The sequence below is a fragment of the Melospiza georgiana genome, chromosome 10 (genome assembly GCF_028018845.1).
Source record: "Melospiza georgiana isolate bMelGeo1 chromosome 10, bMelGeo1.pri, whole genome shotgun sequence".
Lineage (NCBI taxonomy): Eukaryota > Metazoa > Chordata > Aves > Passeriformes > Passerellidae > Melospiza > Melospiza georgiana.
In genome coordinates, this window is record NC_080439.1 from 11,452,976 (window position 1) to 11,475,062 (window position 22,087).

At 44.6% G+C, this 22,087-nt stretch overlaps 1 protein-coding gene across 2 annotated transcripts in view; it reads right to left on the reverse strand.

Moving 5' to 3' along the window:
- The window catches only part of FGF12 (fibroblast growth factor 12), a 218,500-nt gene that overhangs the window by 124,155 nt on the left and 72,258 nt on the right, over positions 1-22,087 (reverse strand). The window contains exon 1 of one of the 2 annotated variants that reach the window (XM_058031424.1): positions 14,454-14,556. The exons of the other annotated variant lie outside the window; for it this stretch is intronic. Within the exon in view, the coding sequence (XP_057887407.1) occupies positions 14,454-14,541 (88 nt within the window). The 5' untranslated portion in view covers positions 14,542-14,556. Of the gene's footprint in view, positions 1-14,453; positions 14,557-22,087 lie in introns of those variants that run through there. 2 annotated transcript variants of the gene reach the window in all.

Here is a 22,087-nt window from a genome sequence, read left to right on the forward strand (position 1 = left end):
GTTTTGATTGGCTTGGGGGCCTTGTTGGAAAGGATACTACACTCCTTTAATTAAATGAGTTTCAACCCAGGCCAGGAACAAGCAAATGCAAACAATAACCATCTTCCCCACTTAAATTCATTAACTTTCCAGCATTTCCTAGCTAGCAGACAAGGCAGGATTGACATATTTAATGTCTCATCCCTAGAAATTGTTTCTTCTCAACAAGAAGATAAAGCACAGGAGAAAAGAACAAAATACACTGCCTATATAATTTCTGACATATTGTTGTATCTGGGTGCTTGTTCTTGGCAGTTCAGTGCCTGCCACATAGCATGACCCTTCCACCAGGCAGCTGTCAATACTGGGCAAATTGAGTTTACCCTTAATGAAAGGCCACAGGCAATAAGCAATCAGGCAGTATGTGCTCTCCATCCCATCATTAATGAGCCAGGGGATATTTGTCTTCTGTTCACTGCCACAGCTCTCCCACCTCTGCAGCTGTAGGGCTGAGTCACACCCCAGACTGAAAGGTACACCTAATCTTTAGATCTGACTTAGCTGTACCTCAGGATGGAGAACATTTCAGGAGCAATGAATGCAACGTGAATGCCACCAGCAGTGGGGCTGTGCCCATTGCTTCAAACCCAGATACGTGGGAGTAGCTGCAAACAGGGGCAATTCCATCCATTCCTCTCCCTGCCTCAGGCTACACCTTTCTTGCTGATTCCCTCCCTACAACAGCAGCACTTGTATAGCCACAATGACTCTTGTAAGGCTGGTTTGATTAAAAGCAATTCAGTTTTAAAATACCAATAATAAGAACAGGGTAATTTCCCACTGGTTTAATCCCCAGCACCAGCAATGGGAGGCAATAAGAGTACTGCTCCCAGAGGTTGGGGTCACAAGCTCATTCCCTTCTCTTACCTATCAATGAAACCATTAAGGAATTACAACCTTGATAGCATGCTCCTACAAAAAGGACTCCAAGTCAGCTCAAAGATGTCTTGAGCTGACATGCCCTTCAAATCCCTAAACTGAACCAGGTTTCACAGCTTCACTGAAGGGAATACTCTAGAGACTCATCTATCTTACATTTTTAATTCATCATATGTTTAAAACAAAGCAAAATGAAACAATTCCACCTTGTCACCAATAAATGTCCCTTGTGAGCACAAGTTTCCTCAGGAGGGAGCAAGAGACCTAACAGATGAGAGTTGTAATCTTTTGTGCACATCTGAAAACTACTTAAATATTACTATGGCCACGTAAGAGTCTTTAGAGTTGCCAGTGAGATCTGATTCTCTGAATTGCAAGATCAACAACTTAGATGAAAGAATCTCTTCTACGTTGTGTCAAGTGGACTTGAGAAGGAAGCAGAAGGGAATAATCATTCTCAGCCTTTTAACAAACACCTGAAAGTGGAGAGGTAAGAGATGAAAGGATATCAATAAACATATTACCAAATTAAACTTCCATGGGTAATATTTAGACATCATAGGAGTTGGCACCTTAAGGAGGAGAGAGAGAAAACAGATCAGAAAAAGATGTAAGTCTCCAACAGTCTGTTCTCAGATGGCCATTTCCAGTGGCAATCACACTAATTGCACACACAAATTAGGCAAACGATCATGAATGTATTTTTCAAAATCAAGCCCCATTTATGTTAGTCTCACAAGAATTTCCAATCAACAGTTTTCAATTGCAGATACAGAACAGTTTAGTCATAAAAAAGCAAAAGTATGAAGAATGTACTGAACACGAAAGGAAAACAATCTCTTCCCTCTCTCTCCCATATTTCTGTAACCAATTCCTTCTGAACATTAAAAGAACATTTTCTATTGACACAAGACATAAAAATACTTTGGTTTAATAAGCTGTGCTCATCTTAAAGTTACAGAGATAAAAATGTAAGTGCACAATACAGTATTTCAAATAGCTTTGAGGGGATTATTAGCAAGTATGAGCATGGCCATCAATCATCAGACATACTGACTGATACTAATGTTCTTCATGGGAACGTAAATAATTGTTTCAAAGCATAATATGCTCCATCATTAAAATCACTTAGATGCTATAATTCACCTAGCTTGAGCAATGAAAATACAATCAGCTTTCTTTCTCTGAATAAGCACAGTTTTAGCAAATCACTTAAGCACGGGCTTAAAATTAACTAGCTGATTGAGGTCACAGCCCACTTTGCCCATGCGTTAGCACACTGCTGCAGGTAATATAGAGAGGATAAGCAAACCCCAAACAACAGTGAAAAAAACCTTTTTCCTCTGAAATCTACCTCCTGAAATACCACCATTAACCTTTAGTGTGCAGAAGCTGTTAACTCGGAGCCCTTTAGAGAGCCAGTGCTGTTGCTGATTCAGCGTTAGAAACCTTCACTGAGCAAGGCTCTCTTTGGAGGAATGGAAGGACAGGGCACTTGTTATCCATCACTGAGCTATTCCAGCTGCTGGCTGGCACTTGCTAACGCTGCAGGCCTTGGCTTACCAGGTCATACTTAACCCTTAGAAAGCAATTGCCTTCATTTGTTTCTCTTAATAGGCAGCCAGCATATTCTCCCTGGCAAGCTGCACTCCTACTGAACATTAAATACTTTTACATGAGAAATTTGTAATGCATGTTCTTTTAATGGGAGCTTACTGAATGGCTGGAAGTCTCAAATGCCTCTTAAAGCACAAATGAGGAATTTCAATTGTACTCTAAAATTCTCATGGTGCATTTTCTCTTAAATACCTAAAATCCTACCCCCTTTCTCCAGTTCCAGTGTACAGACAAAGTAACATTAAACAGCTTTGAGACTCAGAGTCCCTCTGTTGTCACACAGGTCCTAGGTTAGTCACACAGGTACTTTGCAAAGAAGGCAGCACTGTCTCCACACTACAAACAGGCAATAAGGCAGAGGAAGGTGTGGTGGAACTCAGGGTGGAGTTATGTGCAGGTACCCACAGCCTAAATGTCAGACTGAGCAACTCTCCCTGGCTTCCCCTACAATTGGTGAAGATCTTGCCAACACAATCAATGGGGCAGATGCATACTAAAACAGGAGTTGGACTTCTATGGTCCTTGTGGGGCCCTTCCAAATCTGGATATGCTACGAAAGGAGCTCAGTTCCACCCTAGGTATCTTGGTTTTTCTCTTCTGGATATGAGGGGCAGCCTCTCATATCAGAGTGGAACTAGCTCCCCCTCTCTTGCTCCGGTCCATGGGCAGCCAGCTGCCAGCACAGCTCACCAGGCAGGACGGAGCTCAAAGCATCCCCGAGCTGAAGTCGTGTCTCAAGGTGATCCCCCACGCTTCGTCACACACGGAGCTTCCGGCACGGCCATCCTCATCTCCTGACGCGGCTCACCGAGGCCGTGTCCACCCACAGCTTGAGATGCCACTTTGATCACAAGCTTGTAGGGACTGACAGCTACAGAACTCATCATTTGGCCATAACAGCCTACTCACCAGCCCGCTTTCCTTTCTGTACCCCACATGACAACTGCTGTCTCTACAGCTGAACTGACCCCATTGGTTTTGAACCCTTGGGCATAAAGAAAAGCAACGCCTTACTTGAGGCAAGCATGTGATGCTGTGCTGCTCTCACTGCAACAAGCATTTATTAGAACTGGGAATGGTTTAGAGAGAGGCAGCAATAAGATCCAAGACACTTCAAACTGTGAGAAACAGCTTAGCAGGAGTATGCTTGTGGTCTCTGCAATCACAAGTAGCACGAGAGGAGGATGGGGTCTGTTATTCGCTATCTCGTTCAGTACTGGTCTCTGGAAAGCATTAACCCAAGCAGGAATCAAGTTCAAAACAAAGGAAAAGACAGGCTTCTTCATGTAACAGGTCTGGGGAAATCCTTTCCACAGGACACTATGATGCTAAAAATATACGTGAACTCAAGGGGAGACTGGTCAAGTACAGAAATGAAACATCCACTGAGAACTCTTACGTACATTGAACCACGTCTGACTCAGATAATTTTCTAAGCTGAAAATAGCTAGCAGCTGGGAGAGCATTTGGGGGACAGATCATATTTTCTTACTCTTTCCTGTTTGATGTGGATGGAGGACGGCTATTGGACTAGATGGACACTTTATTCTGGCCCAGATTAATTGCTCTTGTATTTTTTTGTTAATTGACGCTACTTCTTTTTATCTTTCTATTGGTGACTTTTTCAGAGGTTTCTCTCATTTTTTTCCAAACAATTCTTTCCAGGCTACACTAAACCCAGTGAAGATCTGCCTCTATAACACAACACCATTGTGGATAAAGCAGAGATGAAGTAGGGAGTAAGACATATTGGCTCTTAGTCTCAAAGCTTAACAAGCGATTATAGAAGTGCTAAAACAGACGACTGTCCTTTGGCAGTTAGTGGGGCAACATGTGCTCACTGAGTAACAAGCCCATCATTCCTCTAACACTTAATCCCAGCAGCATTTTACCAGCCAAATGAACAACACTCCCATAAATAATAGAGATTCAATGCCTTTCTCTCCTCCTCAGCACTGTGCTGTCCTCCCCTTCTACAGACTAGGAGCAAAGAAGCATCAGGGAAAATCTATTGAGTCTGAGGCTTGCAGTGAGTCTGGAGGTCATACAAGTGAACAGGGTGACAGGAGAGAAAGAGAAGTGATGCCTTTGGGCTGAGTGAGCAGTCCTTGGTCCCTGCTCTGGGTGGAAATTAGACCCATAAGTATCTTCCCAGAACACTTCAGGGTTCTACATTTCTCCTTCTACACCCTGCCAGTCCCTTATCAAAATTTGACTTTCTTATTGAAACACTTTTCTTCAGCGGCCATGCACATAAGCAATAAACTCTTCCCATGGAGTAGACACAGCCTTATGGCAGGACAGCCCTTAGCACAGTCCCCAAGAGGTACCCATGGCTATTTCACAAAGCAGTGTGCCTGCCTGGATCTCTCTGCCAGTTCAGAGTTAGTTTTTTTTCTCACTACTAACAAAGAAAAGCCTCTGGTTTGGATTTTTGTACTTAGCAGACTATCATTTAGAACATGTATTGCCTGACCTTCTCTGGGATGTGGGAGCATTCCCTGCCAAACAGCATGTTAGACAGAGAAGTATCGACCCAAAGGGCATGAGCTGTGGATGAGTAGGAGAGAAACTCTCATGGGAGCACTCTCAGCAAGACCCACCACTTGCCAGAAATTCCAAACAAGTGTGAAATTCATTCACTAAAGTGTTTCCTCAGAAAAGGACATGCTCCCATTTAATTGTCCTCCTTATTCATGATTCACACACCATCTGAACAAATTTCATTGTTCTAACTCTAACCTTTCCTAACCTCAAAAACAAAGCCCCAAACCAACCCTAAAACACAGTTGCATCACCTTCTCAGCCAAGGTGCTGTAAACGAGCTGCAGAGCAGGAACAGATCTCCAGCAAGATGCTTTAAGATGTGTGTCAGCCATTTAGCAGGGAAGACAGGGCAGGGAAAGTGCATTTCGTTGCTGAGCAGCCTGCAAGCATCTGGGAGCATGATTTATAGTCCCACAACTGCCTCTTCAGGTTAAGGGTGAGCACAGTAAAGGATTCATGAGAGAAACTCCAGCAAATGCAGAAATGGAGGAAAAAGCAAACCAGGTTTCTTTGTCTTGTCCATTAAAGGTAAATTAGAGTTATTAGAGAGGAACACCCAAGCACAGCCACAGAACATTAAGCCATATGTGAATAATTATATACATATTTGTCTGATCAACCAGCTGAATATTTAAGAGATTATACCCTGCTTGCACTGAGCATAAATACCTGGGGAAATCAGCCTTTCAAAAACACCACCTAAGACTCCCTCCAGCCTCACAAATACACCGCCCAGGATACACCTATGCTATTGCTAAACTGAAGCAGCAGGGAAATAAAGGGCTTGGGCACACAGAACTGAGAGCAAGGGGAGCACCATGCACTGGGACACAGGAAAGGGGTCTGTGCTTGATTTTCACTGCTGCGATTCAACACAGGCTCACATGCCCCTCTCTCCACCACCAAAAAGCCACAAAAGAGGATAAACAATAGCAACACTAAGTCACAGGAACTCAGAAAAGCAGTGGCAGCGTGTTGGCTGTCCAGTCCCACCAGAAGTAGAATTATTATTTTCTTTGGTTTTGTTTGCATGTCACATTGCAACAAAAGAGGAAATCCAGAGCTTGAGAAGGAACTTGCAGCATGGAGGACGTTGCAATACTATTCCAGTGGTTATCTGTAGACACAGCAACATCATAGAGAGGCTTGAGCCTTGTGGAATGTCATGGACACTTTTGATCCTTTGTGCTTTTCCAGTTTGAATGCTCTGTGCAACTGTGTCCAGCTTCACCCTCAGCTGCATAAGGAAGAGTGCTTTGCCTGCCCCACCCTCCAGACGTATTTTGGATCCTCCCGGCAGACTTCCCCACCCTGAAAATCAGTAATGCAGAGGAGGGAACACCAGATTGGGTACTTCTGTCCACAAAGCAAGCACAGCATGTTTAACTACATTTTAAAACCAGTTTCACTAGAAGTTCCCCTTTGTCCGTTCCTCTTTTTCAGTGCTCTCAGCTCCTTATTCCACTCCCATGCTCATGTAGGCCTCCCACGGTGTCCATGTCTTTTCCACCCACTCTATGTTGAAGTTTTGAATTTTAATCACTTCTATATGCTTCTGTATGCCCACACACATGCATTTTCCTACTCCTGGACCTTTCCTCTGCAGGACTCAGCATTTCCTCTGCATCCCACCCACAGTCCCTGCAGGTACACTTGCATAGTCCGTGGCACAAAGAAGTCTGTTTCAGAAGACAGCCTGAAACAAGGGCTAGGAGTTGGGAACAAATGTACTGTTTGTCACAATCACAGCACAGGGCAGGGGTTTTAGTTCTCTCAATACCTTGTCCTATCTCCCCAAGGACCAGCAACTACAGCAAGTGGGCATCAGGTGTAAGATCCTGGGGATCAGGCCAGTGCACTCCTCAGACCAAAGACTCCTGACCTACAGCAAATGGATGCCCCAGCTGGTCCCACACACAGCTGTGGCTTCATAAAAACACTCACTGAGAAACCAGCAAGGCAAATAGAAGGGACAGCAGAAACTGCTCTGCTCCCCACCTCAGCTCTGCCAGAGCCAAACAATGACTTCAGTCAAGTTGCCTCATGCTACTGTATTTACTGTAGCCCCCACATTGCCTTGGCAGCACAAAGCAAACCGATTAGGACTGAGCAGCAACTGCTGGGCCATGCACAAGTGGGTTTGCAAGTGAACAAATGGCTGTGAGTGCACATTAAAAGCAGGAAGAGAACACTAATAAGGAAACAATTATTTCTTTTTTTTTAAACAGATTTCTTTCCTATTCTTTCCTCTTATCTGGAACAAACAAAGCTTTGTGGGAACAAATACAATTCCAGAGATAATCCACGCTTTGGATCCTGGAAGCATTTGGTACCAACTTCTGGAAAACAAAACAATGATAATGACTCACGCTGGGCCTGGGGGTGGCTCATCACAAATTTAGCAGCAGCTTCCATGCTCCCAGCTGAGATTGGCTTTGCTGGGTTGTTTTCACAGATCCCCAGGACTGCAATTTAGCACATGCAAATCGGCCCAGCAGCCAATTGCAGCCACCATGCTACAAAGGCATAAACATGCCATTTAGAAAAATGCTTTGCCATACAAAACATGATTACCTCCTTCCATGCCATTTCAGGCTATGGGAAGAAACACTATTTTTATTATTAAACATTACGCATCTCTTTTCCTCCAAGGCGAAGAAGAATTATTTAAAGGCCTATTAATCAAACATTTATTCACACAATTGAAAGCTTTGCACACTACCATTGCATCTGTTATCCATTACAAGCATCCTATGAGGCCACAGCTCAATTCCTGTATCCAGTTTTGGGCCCCTAACTTCAAGAAAGGCACTGAGGTGATCCATCCAGCTCCAGAATGGAGTTGGGGAAGAGTCTAGAGAAAAGTCCTGTGAGGAGTGGCTGAGGGAGCTGGGAGTGTTTAACCTGGAGAAAGGGAGAATCAGAGGGGACCTTATTGCTCTCTACAACTCCCTGACAAAAGGCTGTGGCAAGGTAAGGGTCAGTCTCTTTAAGTAACAAGTGACAGGACAAGAGGAAATGGACTCAAATTGCATCAGGGGAGCTTTACATTGTATATTAGGAAAAATTTCTTCACTGAAAGGTTGCTAAGCATTAGAAAAGGCTGCCCAGGGAAGTGGTGGAGTCACCATCCCTTGAGGTATTTAAGACATGCAGATGTGGCACTTAGTGGATTGGGCAGTGCTGGGTTAACAGTTGTACTCAATCTTAGAGGTCTTTTACAACTGAAAAAAAATATATATTCTACAAGAAATCTCATCTAGTTTTCAGACCATGCTGAACTTTTGATGATAAATGTACAACCTGGACTAAAAAATTTAAAACTAGCATCAGTTTGGTAAAAAATTAAACAGGTTACTTCTGAAAAGCAGCAGAAAGGGCTATGGGAAGACAAGTGGCTTGGTTTTGAGACAAAGTTCAGTGAGCCAGAAGTAGATCGCTCTCACAAACAAAGCAGGAAGATTTCAATTTCTTTAATGTACAGGGCTTTCCATCTGGGAACTGATGGCTGTGAAATACCTCCAGAGGGATATGCTGGAAGCAGAAAACAAGCCTACTGTCAATGCTCTGTGGACAGGGCAAACAAGAATAATTTTAGGGATGATACATACCACTAATCTAATGGTTCAGTAATGGTTCTGGTTGGGACTAGGTGCACGAATAGAGTTAAATTTGCACTCAGATGGTTCAGTGAGCTGAGACCTGTCTCCGGAAATGCTCCTTGGTCTTCGATGGACACAACCTAACAACAGTCACACAGCTCTTAAGCTGAAAGCATCTGCTCTGAAAGTCAACTTTAAATATCTCCCTTTGACCCTGCATTCTTTAGTTATAGTTCAAGTGGAAAAACAGCAACACAGAATTTTATACACACAGTCATTCAGGAAAACAAATGGAAAAGCTGAAAAAATATTTCATTATATTGTTATCTAACATTTCCCATAAATATTTCAGTTTATAATGCATTGCAATTGTACACCTCAGACACCTCTTACTCTTTTCTTGGCTGAGATTGGGAAACGAAGGAAGTGAAGCTTTATTCCTTTGCAAAACCATGCAAACCTTTAGGTGAGAAGTGCCATAAACCAGCCAACCTCTGCTTCAAAGTACTGTTCATCATTCTGATTACAGGTACTTAAGAAAATTCAAATTACTCTTATTTTGCTTGTATTTCCTCATTCGGAGAAAGTAAAACATTTTTCAAATATGATTCAGTATCAGTGATGCTCTGGTAGGACCCAGACAAGTTTCAGTACTCAGAGGACTGAGTTAAGATCCAGCAATTCCAGATGCCCAGCTCTGGAACCTCAGACATCTGGCTGACAGCTCTGCATTGCTAAGCCACTTTACACCCAGAGTGTTCCTGGACCTGCATTTCTTTTGAAGATTTATGAAATACCTTATTGCAAACTGAAAAATAAAATCCTGCATAATATCAAAGACTTTCCTTTGCATAACTACAGAGAACTGGCTGCAAGCACTTAAAAAAGTTATATGCGTATAACTAAGTTCATTATCATTTGTATCTCTGGAATTTTTGTATGATAGAAACCAAGTAATTTCACCAAATAAAAATGCTAAAAAATTCATCATTTCTAGAACAGATTTTTTTAAAAAGATGCACAAGCACTGTGGACTTCCAGGAGAGATGCTTAGCCAATGTCTGCATGAGAGGGTTACTTCAGAAAAAAGGAAAGCATGGATTTAAAATGCTATAGCTATTCTTGAATAATACCCCAGAGGAGTGCTCCTGTTATAATAAAAAAGAGTTTTCAGAGTTTTGTTTAATTCATTTCCCAGGTGAATTAAACTAAATCAGACAAAGATATTCTTTCCACTAGCATATGAGTGTCAACAATAGCCATTATCCCAGAACAGCACAGCTACTTAACTTCCACTGGTCAGCAAGTGTTACTTTTCCAAAAACACAAAACAGGAAGAAGGAGCCCGAACAAAATATGTACCATAACAGTGGCAGAGAATGGCAGGCAACACACCTGGTGTGGGAAGGAAAATGTACTGATGACCCCCAGCCAGATCCCAGTGCTTCTCAGCCTTGTGACCCACTCCCAGCTCCAGCTCAGCCCCGCTAAGCCACCGCTCCCATCTCCCAGCAGCACTGCACATCCACACTCTGAGCTGCCACAGATCAAAGCCTCTCTGTGCCCCCTGAACTCAGGTTCTGCAGGTTCCACTATCTGTCACTTACATACACAGAGCCGCTGCTTCCAGTAATTTGAAGCTGAACTGTGCAATATTTGCTGCACACTGTAACTTGCTGTTTACTTGAATAAAGAGCAGTAGGAAAATTTTCAAGAACTAGTGTATGTAAATAAAATGTAGATGGATGCACAGATGACTGCACAAGCAAACAAAGGAGTGCCTGTTCTGCTCATAAGCCAAATGCTATTCTTGCATATGCAATTGTACCTCCTATGTGTGTGATTCCATTTGCATCTGAAGATGTCTTGCACGTGCAGACTCGTTATGACAGTGCCCTAAATAGTCTCAGGGAAAATGCAAAGATTTATATGCGCAGCAACTGACTGGCTGATTAATGGCAGAGGCACAGCCTGACCCTGCCTACCTAGACAGAATGCTTGTTCCTGTTGCCCCAAATATCAAACTTATTGTTGTGATGCCTGGAGAAATATGAAGACCTACTGTGCCAGACATCATTTTAATTTGCCATAAAGCCAGCATCAATCAGTATATTTCCAGGAGCATCTCCAAATTTCACCAGTGTGAGACTCCCATGGAAGCCAAGTTCAGGATTTACTTTCAATATGAGCTTAATTTGTACTGAAGGCATCAATTTGCAAAATAGGGACTTAAACTGAGAAGTACTCTTGTAAATGTTTGAGAATAGATCAGTCTCTGGATACAACTAAACCTCTACTACTGAAAATAAAGCTGAAAATGCACTGATGCTGAATGCTGTTGCTGGTTGATGTGAGAAGTATCTGTGGTTTTAGCAATGATGCATCCCACAGGAGAGTCTGGCCAGAGCCAAGGGGAGGACAGGCATGAGACAGAACCACTCATAGAGCCAAGTAAGAAATCCTTATGGAGGAAGACTAAAACACACTCACTAGCAGAATTCTCCATGCTCCATGTGCAGTCTATGGGTAGAGGGCCTTTTACATCAAAGTGGTTGCAAACCAGGTACAGATCAGCAAAAATAGTTTTTCTCAACTCTATTCACGGCTACAACAACAATGCAGGCATTATTTAAGGTTTACCTTGAACTTAACAGTGTACTAGCTATCTGTTTCATACTTGTGGCTAGGAAGCCAAAAGCAAAAAAAAAATAAAATAAATCTGGACTGGCAAACCACACCTCCTAAGCAAAGGAGAAAAGAATGTTAGCAGAGAAAATAAATGAAAGGAAAAAACACTTAACAAAATTAACTGTGGTTGCACCATTGAATGGGAAATACCTCTGTCCATGCAATACAATCAGACAGCTTGCAAAGTCTGAAACTAAGATAACAAGTGGAGCACCTGAAAGATGACACAGGATGTTGCTGTGCTAAAATACTTGTAAAGAAAGGAAGAGGATAAATCTCTTACTCTGCATTACTAAGAATTACTTGCACTTTTGTGATTGCCTGGAGACCCACTAAGCCCCATTTTTCAAGGTGGTGTTCAAACAACCCCAGCCTGCCCTTAAGACAAGATGCGCACACCTTGGAAGTGGAGCATAAGAAAACAACAGGTTAGAGTTAGCTAAATAAAGAGGTGAGAGGTCTTTGCATAACAATAAAAAAATCTTGCTAATGTTTTTGCTAACATCACAATAGAGCTGTACAGTACTATACAACTACCTTCAATATTTCACTGTTTCTCTTTGAAGTGTCATGCATTAGCTTCTGTCAGGATCAGGAGTGGTCTAACGCTCTGAGTCAGCACAACACACAAATATGAATCTGACTTTAAACGTGTGCTTACATCCTTATGAGCTGTTTGCATTAAAGAAAACAGATATGAGGAAGGCAAAAGGCTTGGTAAATCCATCAGAATAACTTCAGATCAGAGGATCAAGGACACGGAGGTAGTTCACAACATTCTGTGCCACCACTGCTGTAGTCAATGTTTCGACAGTCCTTCCACTCCCATAATTTTATAACCCTTAGGCTGGTTTACATCTCTGACTGGCTTGGCCCCACAGTGCCACACTGGGCACAGCACACGCCTTTAGGGTTGTTGCCAGAGTATACACCTGTCTCCTGGGGCATGCTCAGCTTTTGAAAAAGTTAGCAAGGAGATTTATCCCCCAGCAGGCCCACCCCACACTGACTCTTTTATAAGTGGAAGTCTTCCTTTTTATTGTGCATTTTTCAAGAACATAATCCCCAACCTCAACAGAAAACGAAGAAGTTCAGCCAAGGAGAGGGAATGTATTTTAGCATGCTGATTCAAAGCAACAGACCCCATCTGGAGTTGTCAGGCTCATGGTGGCATGGGGCTAGTACCTGGAAAATAAGCTCAGTTGGAGATTACAATAGGAAATCATTCCCATAGTCTGTCTCCTTACAGCACAACATCAGGAAATACAAAGACTACTCAATGTTCAGTATCATTCATCAGAACAGGGAACGTAAGAAAAGATTCAAGCACCATATATGCATCAAACACACTCCAGTATAGGATCCACCTGTAAAGCCAAACCAGCTCAGCCAGGAAACTATTAGGACACTATCATTGACTTCTAGTTCTCTAAAGTTACAGCCTAGCATCCCCCATGGCCTGAGCACACCCCACTTTTACCAGTAGCTTATTGTTCTCTTTACTGCTCTTCCAAAAGACACAACCCAAACATTCACACATAGCACTACAGTGAAAACTCCACTGTAGTTTTTTACTGGAAAGAGACTAGTGTGCATACGGCTTCCACATGCAGCCACAACTTATTCTATTTATTTATCATATTGTTCTTCAAAGCAGGGCAGAACATGCTTTGAAGGGAGTCCAGTGTTCTCTCCCAAAGATTCCCCTGTTGCCATGAGCTTGTCACAGACAGCAACTTGCACACAAGAGTTTCATGGGAGGGAAGAGGCTACTGAGGCATAAACGGGTGCCTATAACCATTAACAGCTTTTCCTTAGCAAGGCCATAAGGGAATCCAGGCTACCACAGCAACAGTGGTCCCCTAAGAACTGCCTTTCTCTTCAAGAGAACACCAAGCATTTGCACTAGAGGCATGGACATTTTTCTCTTCTAGGACCAAGATTTCACAAAAAAACCTGACACAAGCATTAGGAAAGAATACTCTAAGAGACGCCCTCATAAACATCCAATTAGTAGTTTCTATAGATGTTAATAACAACAACAATAACACAGGATTTCACTCCAGAACCATTTACCCAGTGTTCTAGAGAGGGAAATTCAGATTCATGGAAGAAATGTGTAGCACTGAGGAAATTGAAGAAACACCACTTTAAAAGCTTCAACAAGATATCCTAAAACTCAGGGGTAGTACCACACCAAACCAAGGCACTCATGCACTCATTCCCCTCTTCAAGAAGTGCTCAGGGGAAGTGTTTAGGATCACAAATATTGTTCAGAAATTCGCCCCACTGCACTTCCTTCCCATCCTAGAGAAATGCTCTCTCCCCAACAGACTAGGAGCTGAGAGAGGAGTTGGGAGTTTCCTGAGGCCCCCCATCAGGAGCAAGCAGGGATTTCTCTTTGCCTGTAAGTACACTGCCATTCAAAAACTCATTCAGCACTCTCCACCAGAAAACCACTGTGACATTACTACTACCAGAAGCACAAAGTGTTGAGAGCTCTCACACAGGGGCCAACCCTAGAGTTGTTTGGGGCCACTGGCACTCTGGGGAGGGTTATCCCCATATTGGCCAGGTACTAACAAAAATCACAGTTGGGGGTTTCAGGTGAGATGAGAAATACAGGGGTCCCATACGAAGAAAAAGGACCTGAGTGGGCTGCAGGTAGGACAGGGAACAATAATGAGGGTCATGTGTGAGGCAGGAATCTCTGTGAGGACAAAGGACACACGTGGGAGCTCAGTGTGAGTGGGGGCTCCAGGCGGGGTTAGGCACAGGGTCGGGTGGGGGCCAGGCCTCGGGTAGAGAGGGGCCGGGTTGGGAATCAGCGGGCGGGGATGCGGAGGGGAGCCGGGCGTGGGGATGCCGAATCAAGGGTACTCGGTGCGGGGATGCACGGCGGGGTCAGCACCGCGGACAGCGCCCGGCCCATCCCGGCCACCTGTGCGCGGCGCCGGCGAGACGGAGGCGCAGGGGAAGGAGGGAGGGAGTGAGGGCGGCGAGGAAACGGGGCCAGCCCGGGCCGAGCGGCGCCCGGGCGGGGAGGCGAGGGCGGCGGGGACAAGGACGCGCGCTCCCCACCTGGGCTGTGGCTGGATCTCAGGCGCCTTCCACAGAGACACTGCAGCATATGCGAGCCTTTCTCCAGGAGAAGCCCGAGAATCCTCATGGATTTCACTTTGTGGCGCCCTCCCGCTCCTCGGAAAAGGGACCGGCCCCGGAGCGGCCGGCTCTCAGCGGCGGGGCGCCGGGCCCCCTCGCCGCCAAACTTCCCGGCCCATCGCCGCGGCCCCGCCGCGCCCGGGGGAGGGAGGGGGACCCCGCCGCCACTTCTCGGGACTTGTCCGCCGGCGGAGGGCCGGCCGTGCCGGGAAGCGGGGCGGGCTGGCTGGAAGGACGTCAAGCCCTAGAAACACGCGCGGCCGGCTCCCAGCCCTGCCCCCTGCCGGCACAGCCCCCGCCGGGGCGGGCCGGGCCGCCGGGACCCCCCCGCCGCCGGGGCTCGGCCGCTCCGCTCCGCTCCTCCGGCGGGGCCCCTGCCGCTTCCCCCCCCCCCCACCGGGTACCGGTCCCGCCGTGCTCGAGTTCCGCGAGTCCCGGCAGGGAGGGAGGAAGGGAGAGAGGGAGGAGACAGCCCCGCCGCCCGCCCCAGCAGCGCCGGGGCCGCCGTGCGGGGCCTGGCCCGGCTGGTGCCCGCGGTGCCCCAGCTACAGACGGCACCGAGCGCGGCCCTGCCGGGGCTCCAACTGCGGGGCCGGGAAGAGGGACACCTCTGGTCCTAACGCACTGCTGGGTGCGGATGCCCAGACGGGAGGGCTCCCTGATGAGCACGCTGCAAACGAGGGAGGCTCCGTCTTCCCACCTGCCCCAAGGCACCAGCCTCCTGCGAAGGGCGCTCCATTGAAACTCAAGGTACCTTCTTTTTTACCCATTTTTAAACTGTCGCTGTTACAGCGCTGCAGACTCAAGTCTCAGTGTTGGCGCTGCACAGAGAAAGGTAAGGCACATATTTCCCATGCAAGGATGGGAAACTAACCAGAACTGTCTCCAGTTCATGAAATTACACAAAATCCACAGCATAAGGCTAGAAAGAACAGGAGCACAGAAAAACTCCTTCGACAAAACAGTACTATCACATACAAAAGTGGTTCAAAAGAACTCTTTCACCTGAATGAACTCTAATAGTGCACTAAAAAGCAGCTCCCTCTGGGACAAATAGTAACCCAGCAGAAGGGTGAATTTTTAACTGAATTACCTTGTGCTCAAGCAGGGTTACCTACTCACACACCATCTTCCAAAACCTTCTCTGCTTTTGTTTCCCTTAATACCTGGAGGAAGTGACCAGGTGTGTCTGACCAGCTCATGAGATGGATATTTTTTCCAGAGAATGCAGTCTAGGATGTAACAAGCTTCTGGCCAGCACTTCAGTGGTATGAGAGTGGGGATAAACACTTAGATGTTAACATGTAGATCAGAGTTCTGAGGCACATAACCCAGGTGTAACAAAAGAGATGCTGTTTAAGAGTGAGAATCTATCAAGCATGTATGGCAAAACGAATATTTTTGAGAGCATCCAGAGTCTTTCATGCCCTCAATAAATACTCCACAGTTTTCAGATTTACTCTTGAATATAAAGGGGGAAAAAAACACAAAATGCTAAACATTTCATGATATGGTAGCTCTTATTTTTCCAGTCAACTCTACTTCATATGCTAAAAACCAGCACTTATCTGGAAGCAAAGCCAGTAGCATACAGTTGAGGACTGTTAGAGGGATGGAAGATGTTACTAATATCCCTGGGATTCATGTTAAACTCAGTTTTTGTTATCTGCTGTGACTTAGGCTGAAAAATCATCACTCTGTCTTAATTTATGAGCTATTTTAGACAGGACCTTGCACATGCACCAAGTCATAGCAAAAAGCTGAATGAAACTGCCCTTCCCCATGTCCCCAGTTACCCAGGATCATCGCTCCATCACACTCCTCAGCAATCCCTGCTCCACAGCCATCATGAAAGGCTGTGGTGCCATGTCAGGGCACATAGCAAACTGAGACTACAGTGGTTACCTCACCCTTCTCCCAGAGTTGTCCTTCAGTCCTCTGCTACACCTGATCACCAGAGAACCAGCCTACAGCCCTGCTGGAACAAGGCCAGAAGGAGTGTGCACCCTGAAGCCCTAAAACAGAACTGGTGGTTCTCCAGTACTTCAGTAATAGCATAAACAAATAATAGTCCTCCTTCTGCAAATGCTTCAGCAGCATGTTTGAGATGAGAACAATTCTGGATCTGGCTGATCAAGTACAGTACAGTGAGATCCAAAGTCAAGGTGCCCTCCTTGCTTAGCAGCCAACATGGAGCTGTAAGTGAGGGGCTCTCATTTAGGGAGGCCAGGACTGAAGTGCAGCACTAGTTAAGAGGGAAGAGTTGCACTTAGATGTTGTATGTATCAACCTAGCATAGAAATGGGCAGATTTATCTCATTAACATGCAAGGGCAAGTGCCTTGGACATGATACAGATGTTTGTTAGAATAAAAAGTGAAAATGCAACAGGTAGCTGAATTTTGAGACCTCTGTTCATTAAACTGGACACAGCTGTTCCTGGAAAATCTACTCAAAATAACCCATAAAACCCACTAATAAAATAATCCCCGTTTCTTTGGGGAGTTTCCATCACCTTGCAGCAAGGCTGATAATCTAGCCTTTGTGGGCACATTCTAAGGGGCAGTTCCTGAGTCACATTAGAGGAAAAGAGGGCATACTCAACCAGTGAAAAGAATGAATATTACCTGGCATTTCCAAAGAAGGGCCATAAGGACTGCAACAAGCACGTGCTCTTGCCAACTGAGTAGATTTAAGTAAGTTTAGACTGCAAAATGGAAGCATAAAAATGGTAAAGGAAGAACTGTGATGCATATGACTCAAGTGTTTACATGCTACAAAATACTCAGTAATATCATGTACCCAATTAGGTAAATCTTAGCCCAGTAAACAAAGCTTAAAGAATTTGAAAAGATAAATGGAGCTGACATAAATCTAGACATTGCTGGATGTGTTAACTCATTTTAATCTGAAAACAAGGTAAACCAAAATAAAATTTACTTCAGCACAGAGAGACAGCATGTACCCAAACAATACTTCAATGGGACACAGCGGTGCATAAATCTCACTATGGCTCCATTGATGAGCTCACACTACTAAATAATAATGCTAATAACATCTCAAAAGTTAATGTGAAAACGCTGGAGATATTTAAATTTTTACCCATGGTAGAACACAGGTATTAGAAATGATAGTGTGCTTGAATAAAAGCAGAGATTGCGTTTGCTGGAACACAAAGAAAGCTGTGAAAGCCTCATTGAGGTCAGAAGACATTTACAGGGAACACAGTGTCATGTGTGTTTCTCCCTTATTAAATTAAAATGCCATTGGCCTTCTGAAGCACTGAACAGAAACGAGAATATGTTTAGGATTATGGAATTTAAATTAATACCTTCTGCTAAAAAGAGGAATGTACTGCACTCTGATCAGAGAAAAATAAGGTGATTTAGCCGACAAGGCTCTTTGCTAGGTATTAAAATAGCATAATGTGTGTGAGTTCACCAGTTACAAAAGCCAAAAAAGAAAGAAAATCTACAAAAGCTCCAAGAAGAGAGTAGCTGGAAAGCTAATTTCCTTGTGTTCAAACACAGGCAGTAATAATCTTTGCTGTTCTGTTGTCATCCATACTGACTGGCAGTTCTTTGGACATTGTGATGGGTGCACAAACAGCTTGTGCAGGTGTGTTATTTCTGGTTGGTTGGTTTGGGTTTTGCTGCAAGTCTCTGCCCTTGTTGCATTTTCTGGCCAAACACGGGTGGATATGATGAGAAAGGGCCCATTAACCTTAAGAGCTTTGTCCAAGCTGGTGCTGATGCAGAGCTTGCACCTTGTCCCTGTCTCTGTAAATTTACAAAACTCCTGGCACTTGGTGCTCATTTCTCCAAGCTCGCTCCATGGGTTGATATGTGATCACTGACTGCATATTCTTCAGTGGTGGCAGAGAACCACTCCACAACACATCTCCTTGCAAGAGCAAAATCTACCAAAACGGGCCAAGCCCTTTTCAGTGCAAACCACTGTCACCACTGTGCTCTCTGGCTGTTTCTGCTCACCCTTTTCCCCTTCTTGGTGAAGCTGGCAAGGGACATAACAGCCACATACAGCTCCTACTGCACCCAGCTCCACCAAAGCACAGCACAATCACACCAGAGACAGTGGGAACTGCAGTGCAAAGGTGAGGGGTTTGCTGAAGGTCACATAAGAAATTTGTGGACAAGTAGGGAATCATCTCTCAGTCCTCATTCTGGTGATTTAATGAGAGAATTAGTCTTTTCCTTATCAGGATAAAACTGCACTAAGGCAAAGAAAGATTCTTCTGAAAACTCTACCATGGATAAAGTATACCACACACCTTCTGAGAGCAAATAAAAGGTGCAAAAATAAAAAAGCTTGATTTCGTACATCACACAAGAAAGATTAATTTTGTAGTTGCTTTTCTGAGCAAGAGTGAACAGAAACCACCAACTCCAGGTCTTGCTGGAGAGACTGGCTTGGTAAAATCTCAGCCCTTTCTGAGCTCACCAAAGCAGGTTCCAGAGCAAAAGAAAAGATGTCCCATAGCCTTGATCATTTAATAGGTTTATCCTCAGACACATAAAGAGCTTATAGTAATGAGCACTCAGGAGCTGAATTTCCTGACATTAAGAAGAAATCTAATATTACATGTAAAGAAGGCTTTGTGTCTCCAGTCTGAATTAGGGAGAAGTGGTTATTCTGAATATTTTTCAGTAAAGTGACACTTCCTCAGAACCTGAACTTCTAGGGCATCTCCAAACATTTTGGCAGTAGTATGAGCAGCACAGAACAGATACTCTGGAAAAAAGTAAGGTAGCCAGACACTGTTCCTTCCACCCACTTCCACTGCCCAGCAGATGCCCTCCTCTACAGGATGTCTCACAATGTGTTTTTAAGAACCCTGGATGGATTTCTCCCCAACTACTTTTTATACTCATTTTTGGAAACCAGTAATACCATTGGCCTCCTAACCATCTTTTGGCAAGGAGTTCCTCGGGTTAATCATGTGGCAGGAAAAAGCTTTTATTAGTTTAAAACTCCTTCTCTATAGCTCCATTTAATCATTTAATGCTCACCTTAACTTCTAAGGTGAGCATTATAAGATTATATTGTGAAATAGTAATTTTATGTTCTCCATAACAGTCATGGTTTTATACACCTCTGTCGTATTTCCTTCTTCAGTTGTTTCATTTCTGAAGGCACCTGAAAATGCCTAATCTGTTCCATCATTCCCTGGGCAGCAGCTCCTCTTCACGCTCCACTGGCCTTGTCATTGTTTCCTGTGCCTTTCTAGTTCTATCACATCTTTTCTGAGACAGGATAACTGGAGCTGCACACAGTACTCAAGGTGCAAGTGCTCCAGGGATTTCTAGCTCAGCAGGATGATAGCTCCTATATACTTTCTGTACCTTTTCCAATAATTTCTGCTTGCATCTGCTGAGCTAGCACTTCTGGAGAGATTCACTTTCTCTGTGGTCTTTTTCCAGTGAGAAAATGTGTGAAAAGGACCCCAGTAGCACCCCTTACTCTTATATATATATATATAAAATATTTACAGATACACCCCCCCCATATGTTTGGGTTTCATCAATGGGTGCATTACCCTGCACTCCTCCCCAGTTTCTACTGTTGTTAGTTCAGCAGATGCTCCATATCAGATGTTCCTTCTGCAGCTCTTTTATGTCCATTTCTGTTTCTCTTACTTCAAAGATTTTGTCTCTTCTTCATCCTCTCACTCTTCAAGATCATTTAGGAGCATGTCCAAGATTGCACAGCTCAGTCCCTCTTCACTGGCCATTTCCCCACTCATGAGACCTGCCCTTTTTTCTTTAGGGAAAACACCCAGTGAAGAGGCATCTCAGAAATCCAGACTTGTGTCTCACCTTTACCTAGCTGCCCAGGGAACATTAAGGAATCTGGGGGGATGTTCCCCTCAAGAGGCATGCAGCCCCTTGCCTAGATGACCAAGCCTGACTGCCAGTCCCCCACAGGATGGCTGCTGTGATTTTTTGCAGATGTAGTTCATGGCAAACCTCCAGGTGTTGCCACATTTGTCCTTTGAACCCGAGAGCTGCAGAAGCACCTTCTAGGTGCACCTCTCTGTTGGGTTCAAGTCCCCTGCCAGCTGTGGTTGCTGTTCCACATCTGCAGCCCTTCCAAGGGAAAACATGCTGGAAGGCAGAAGATCTCCCCTGCCTGCCAATCCCTCCAGGCTCTGAGGTTATGAGAGAGGAAAGCAGATTAAAGGGCTGTAATGCAGCCAGCACAGGAAGATCTGACCCACAGGGCTCCAGTAACTGAGGTTATTAATCCACAGTAGGTAATGATGGCTTTTCCTGAGGCATGACCCAGGTTGTGAGAGCAGCAGATCACAGTTGAGCCAGGGTTTGGGGTGGGCAGCAATCCAGCCTGCTGGCCAGCAGAGCTCCTGGGCTCTGCCCACCAACAGCCCCTTGGCTCCTCTGCTTTCAGCAGGCAGCCACCAAGGCACAGCCAGAGCTGGAATAGGTGCAGCTTCCAAATTCAGGATGTGCTCCTGGCTTTCCCCCCAGCTCCCTGCGTGAAACATGAACAATTGGCAGGCTGCTTTCCTCATCTAGGAGTGCAACCAATCCATCCACCTCACAGGGAAAAGTTGTCAGGCTTTAATAAAGGGGATTTTCTAAGGGTAAAAGTACAATAGACCAAGCATGCCAAAAGCCATCTCCCCTTCCCCTCCAGCAAACTCACTCCTAATGTTCCAGAGGGCATCTGAGGTTGGGAGCAGCAGCTGTGGAAGCACAAGCCTCCCCATCTGCCTACTTCCAGTGACACTTACAGAGCCTTTTACTGTTGTCTAGACCTGAAGTGTATTTATTCTGGCATACTAACACAACACATGTGGCACAGCCTCATCAAGACAAGCAAGTACTTGCCTAACTGCCTGCCTTGGGAATGATGATACAAGAAATGCTTTCTGCTCCAATTCACAGCCGCTCCAATGACAGAAAAGCCACGATCAGGACAACACAGATCAGACCCTCACTCGTTAAATGGCCACCATGGCTGAAGAGTGCTCAGAGACACATCTGAACCAGATTTCTCTAGAAAGACCACTATTCTGGAACATGCAATTGCCAGTCTCTGCAGTGTAGCACAGCTAAGGCTCTTTATCAGACCTATACACAGACTTGTCCCTGCTGGTTCTGAAAGGAAGAAAATGACAAAAGCTAGGTATTAAATAATAATATTACAGCACAGTTATAAAAAGTCTATGTAGGTAAAGGAAAATTAATGTTTCAAGAGATCTGAAGATGGGATTTACAAGACCTTTATAAGAGCCACCCTTGAAATCCTGGGTTGTTAGGACAGGACTTCCTAATGGGTACATTTTTTTTCCAGGTGAACTTAAAAATTCTTGTCTGGAAAATTTCCTTTTCTGAGACTCATATCATGTAGTCCTCACCATAATGCAAGAGAGCTAACAAAAAAAAATCTGTCTCTTTCTAAAAGTACACTATTACTTTGGGGAAATTGAAAAAAAAAATTAACATGTTATTTTCCTTAAAATGACATTTTTCTAAAGTGTCTCAACTTTGCTGAAGTACTTTAGCACTATTA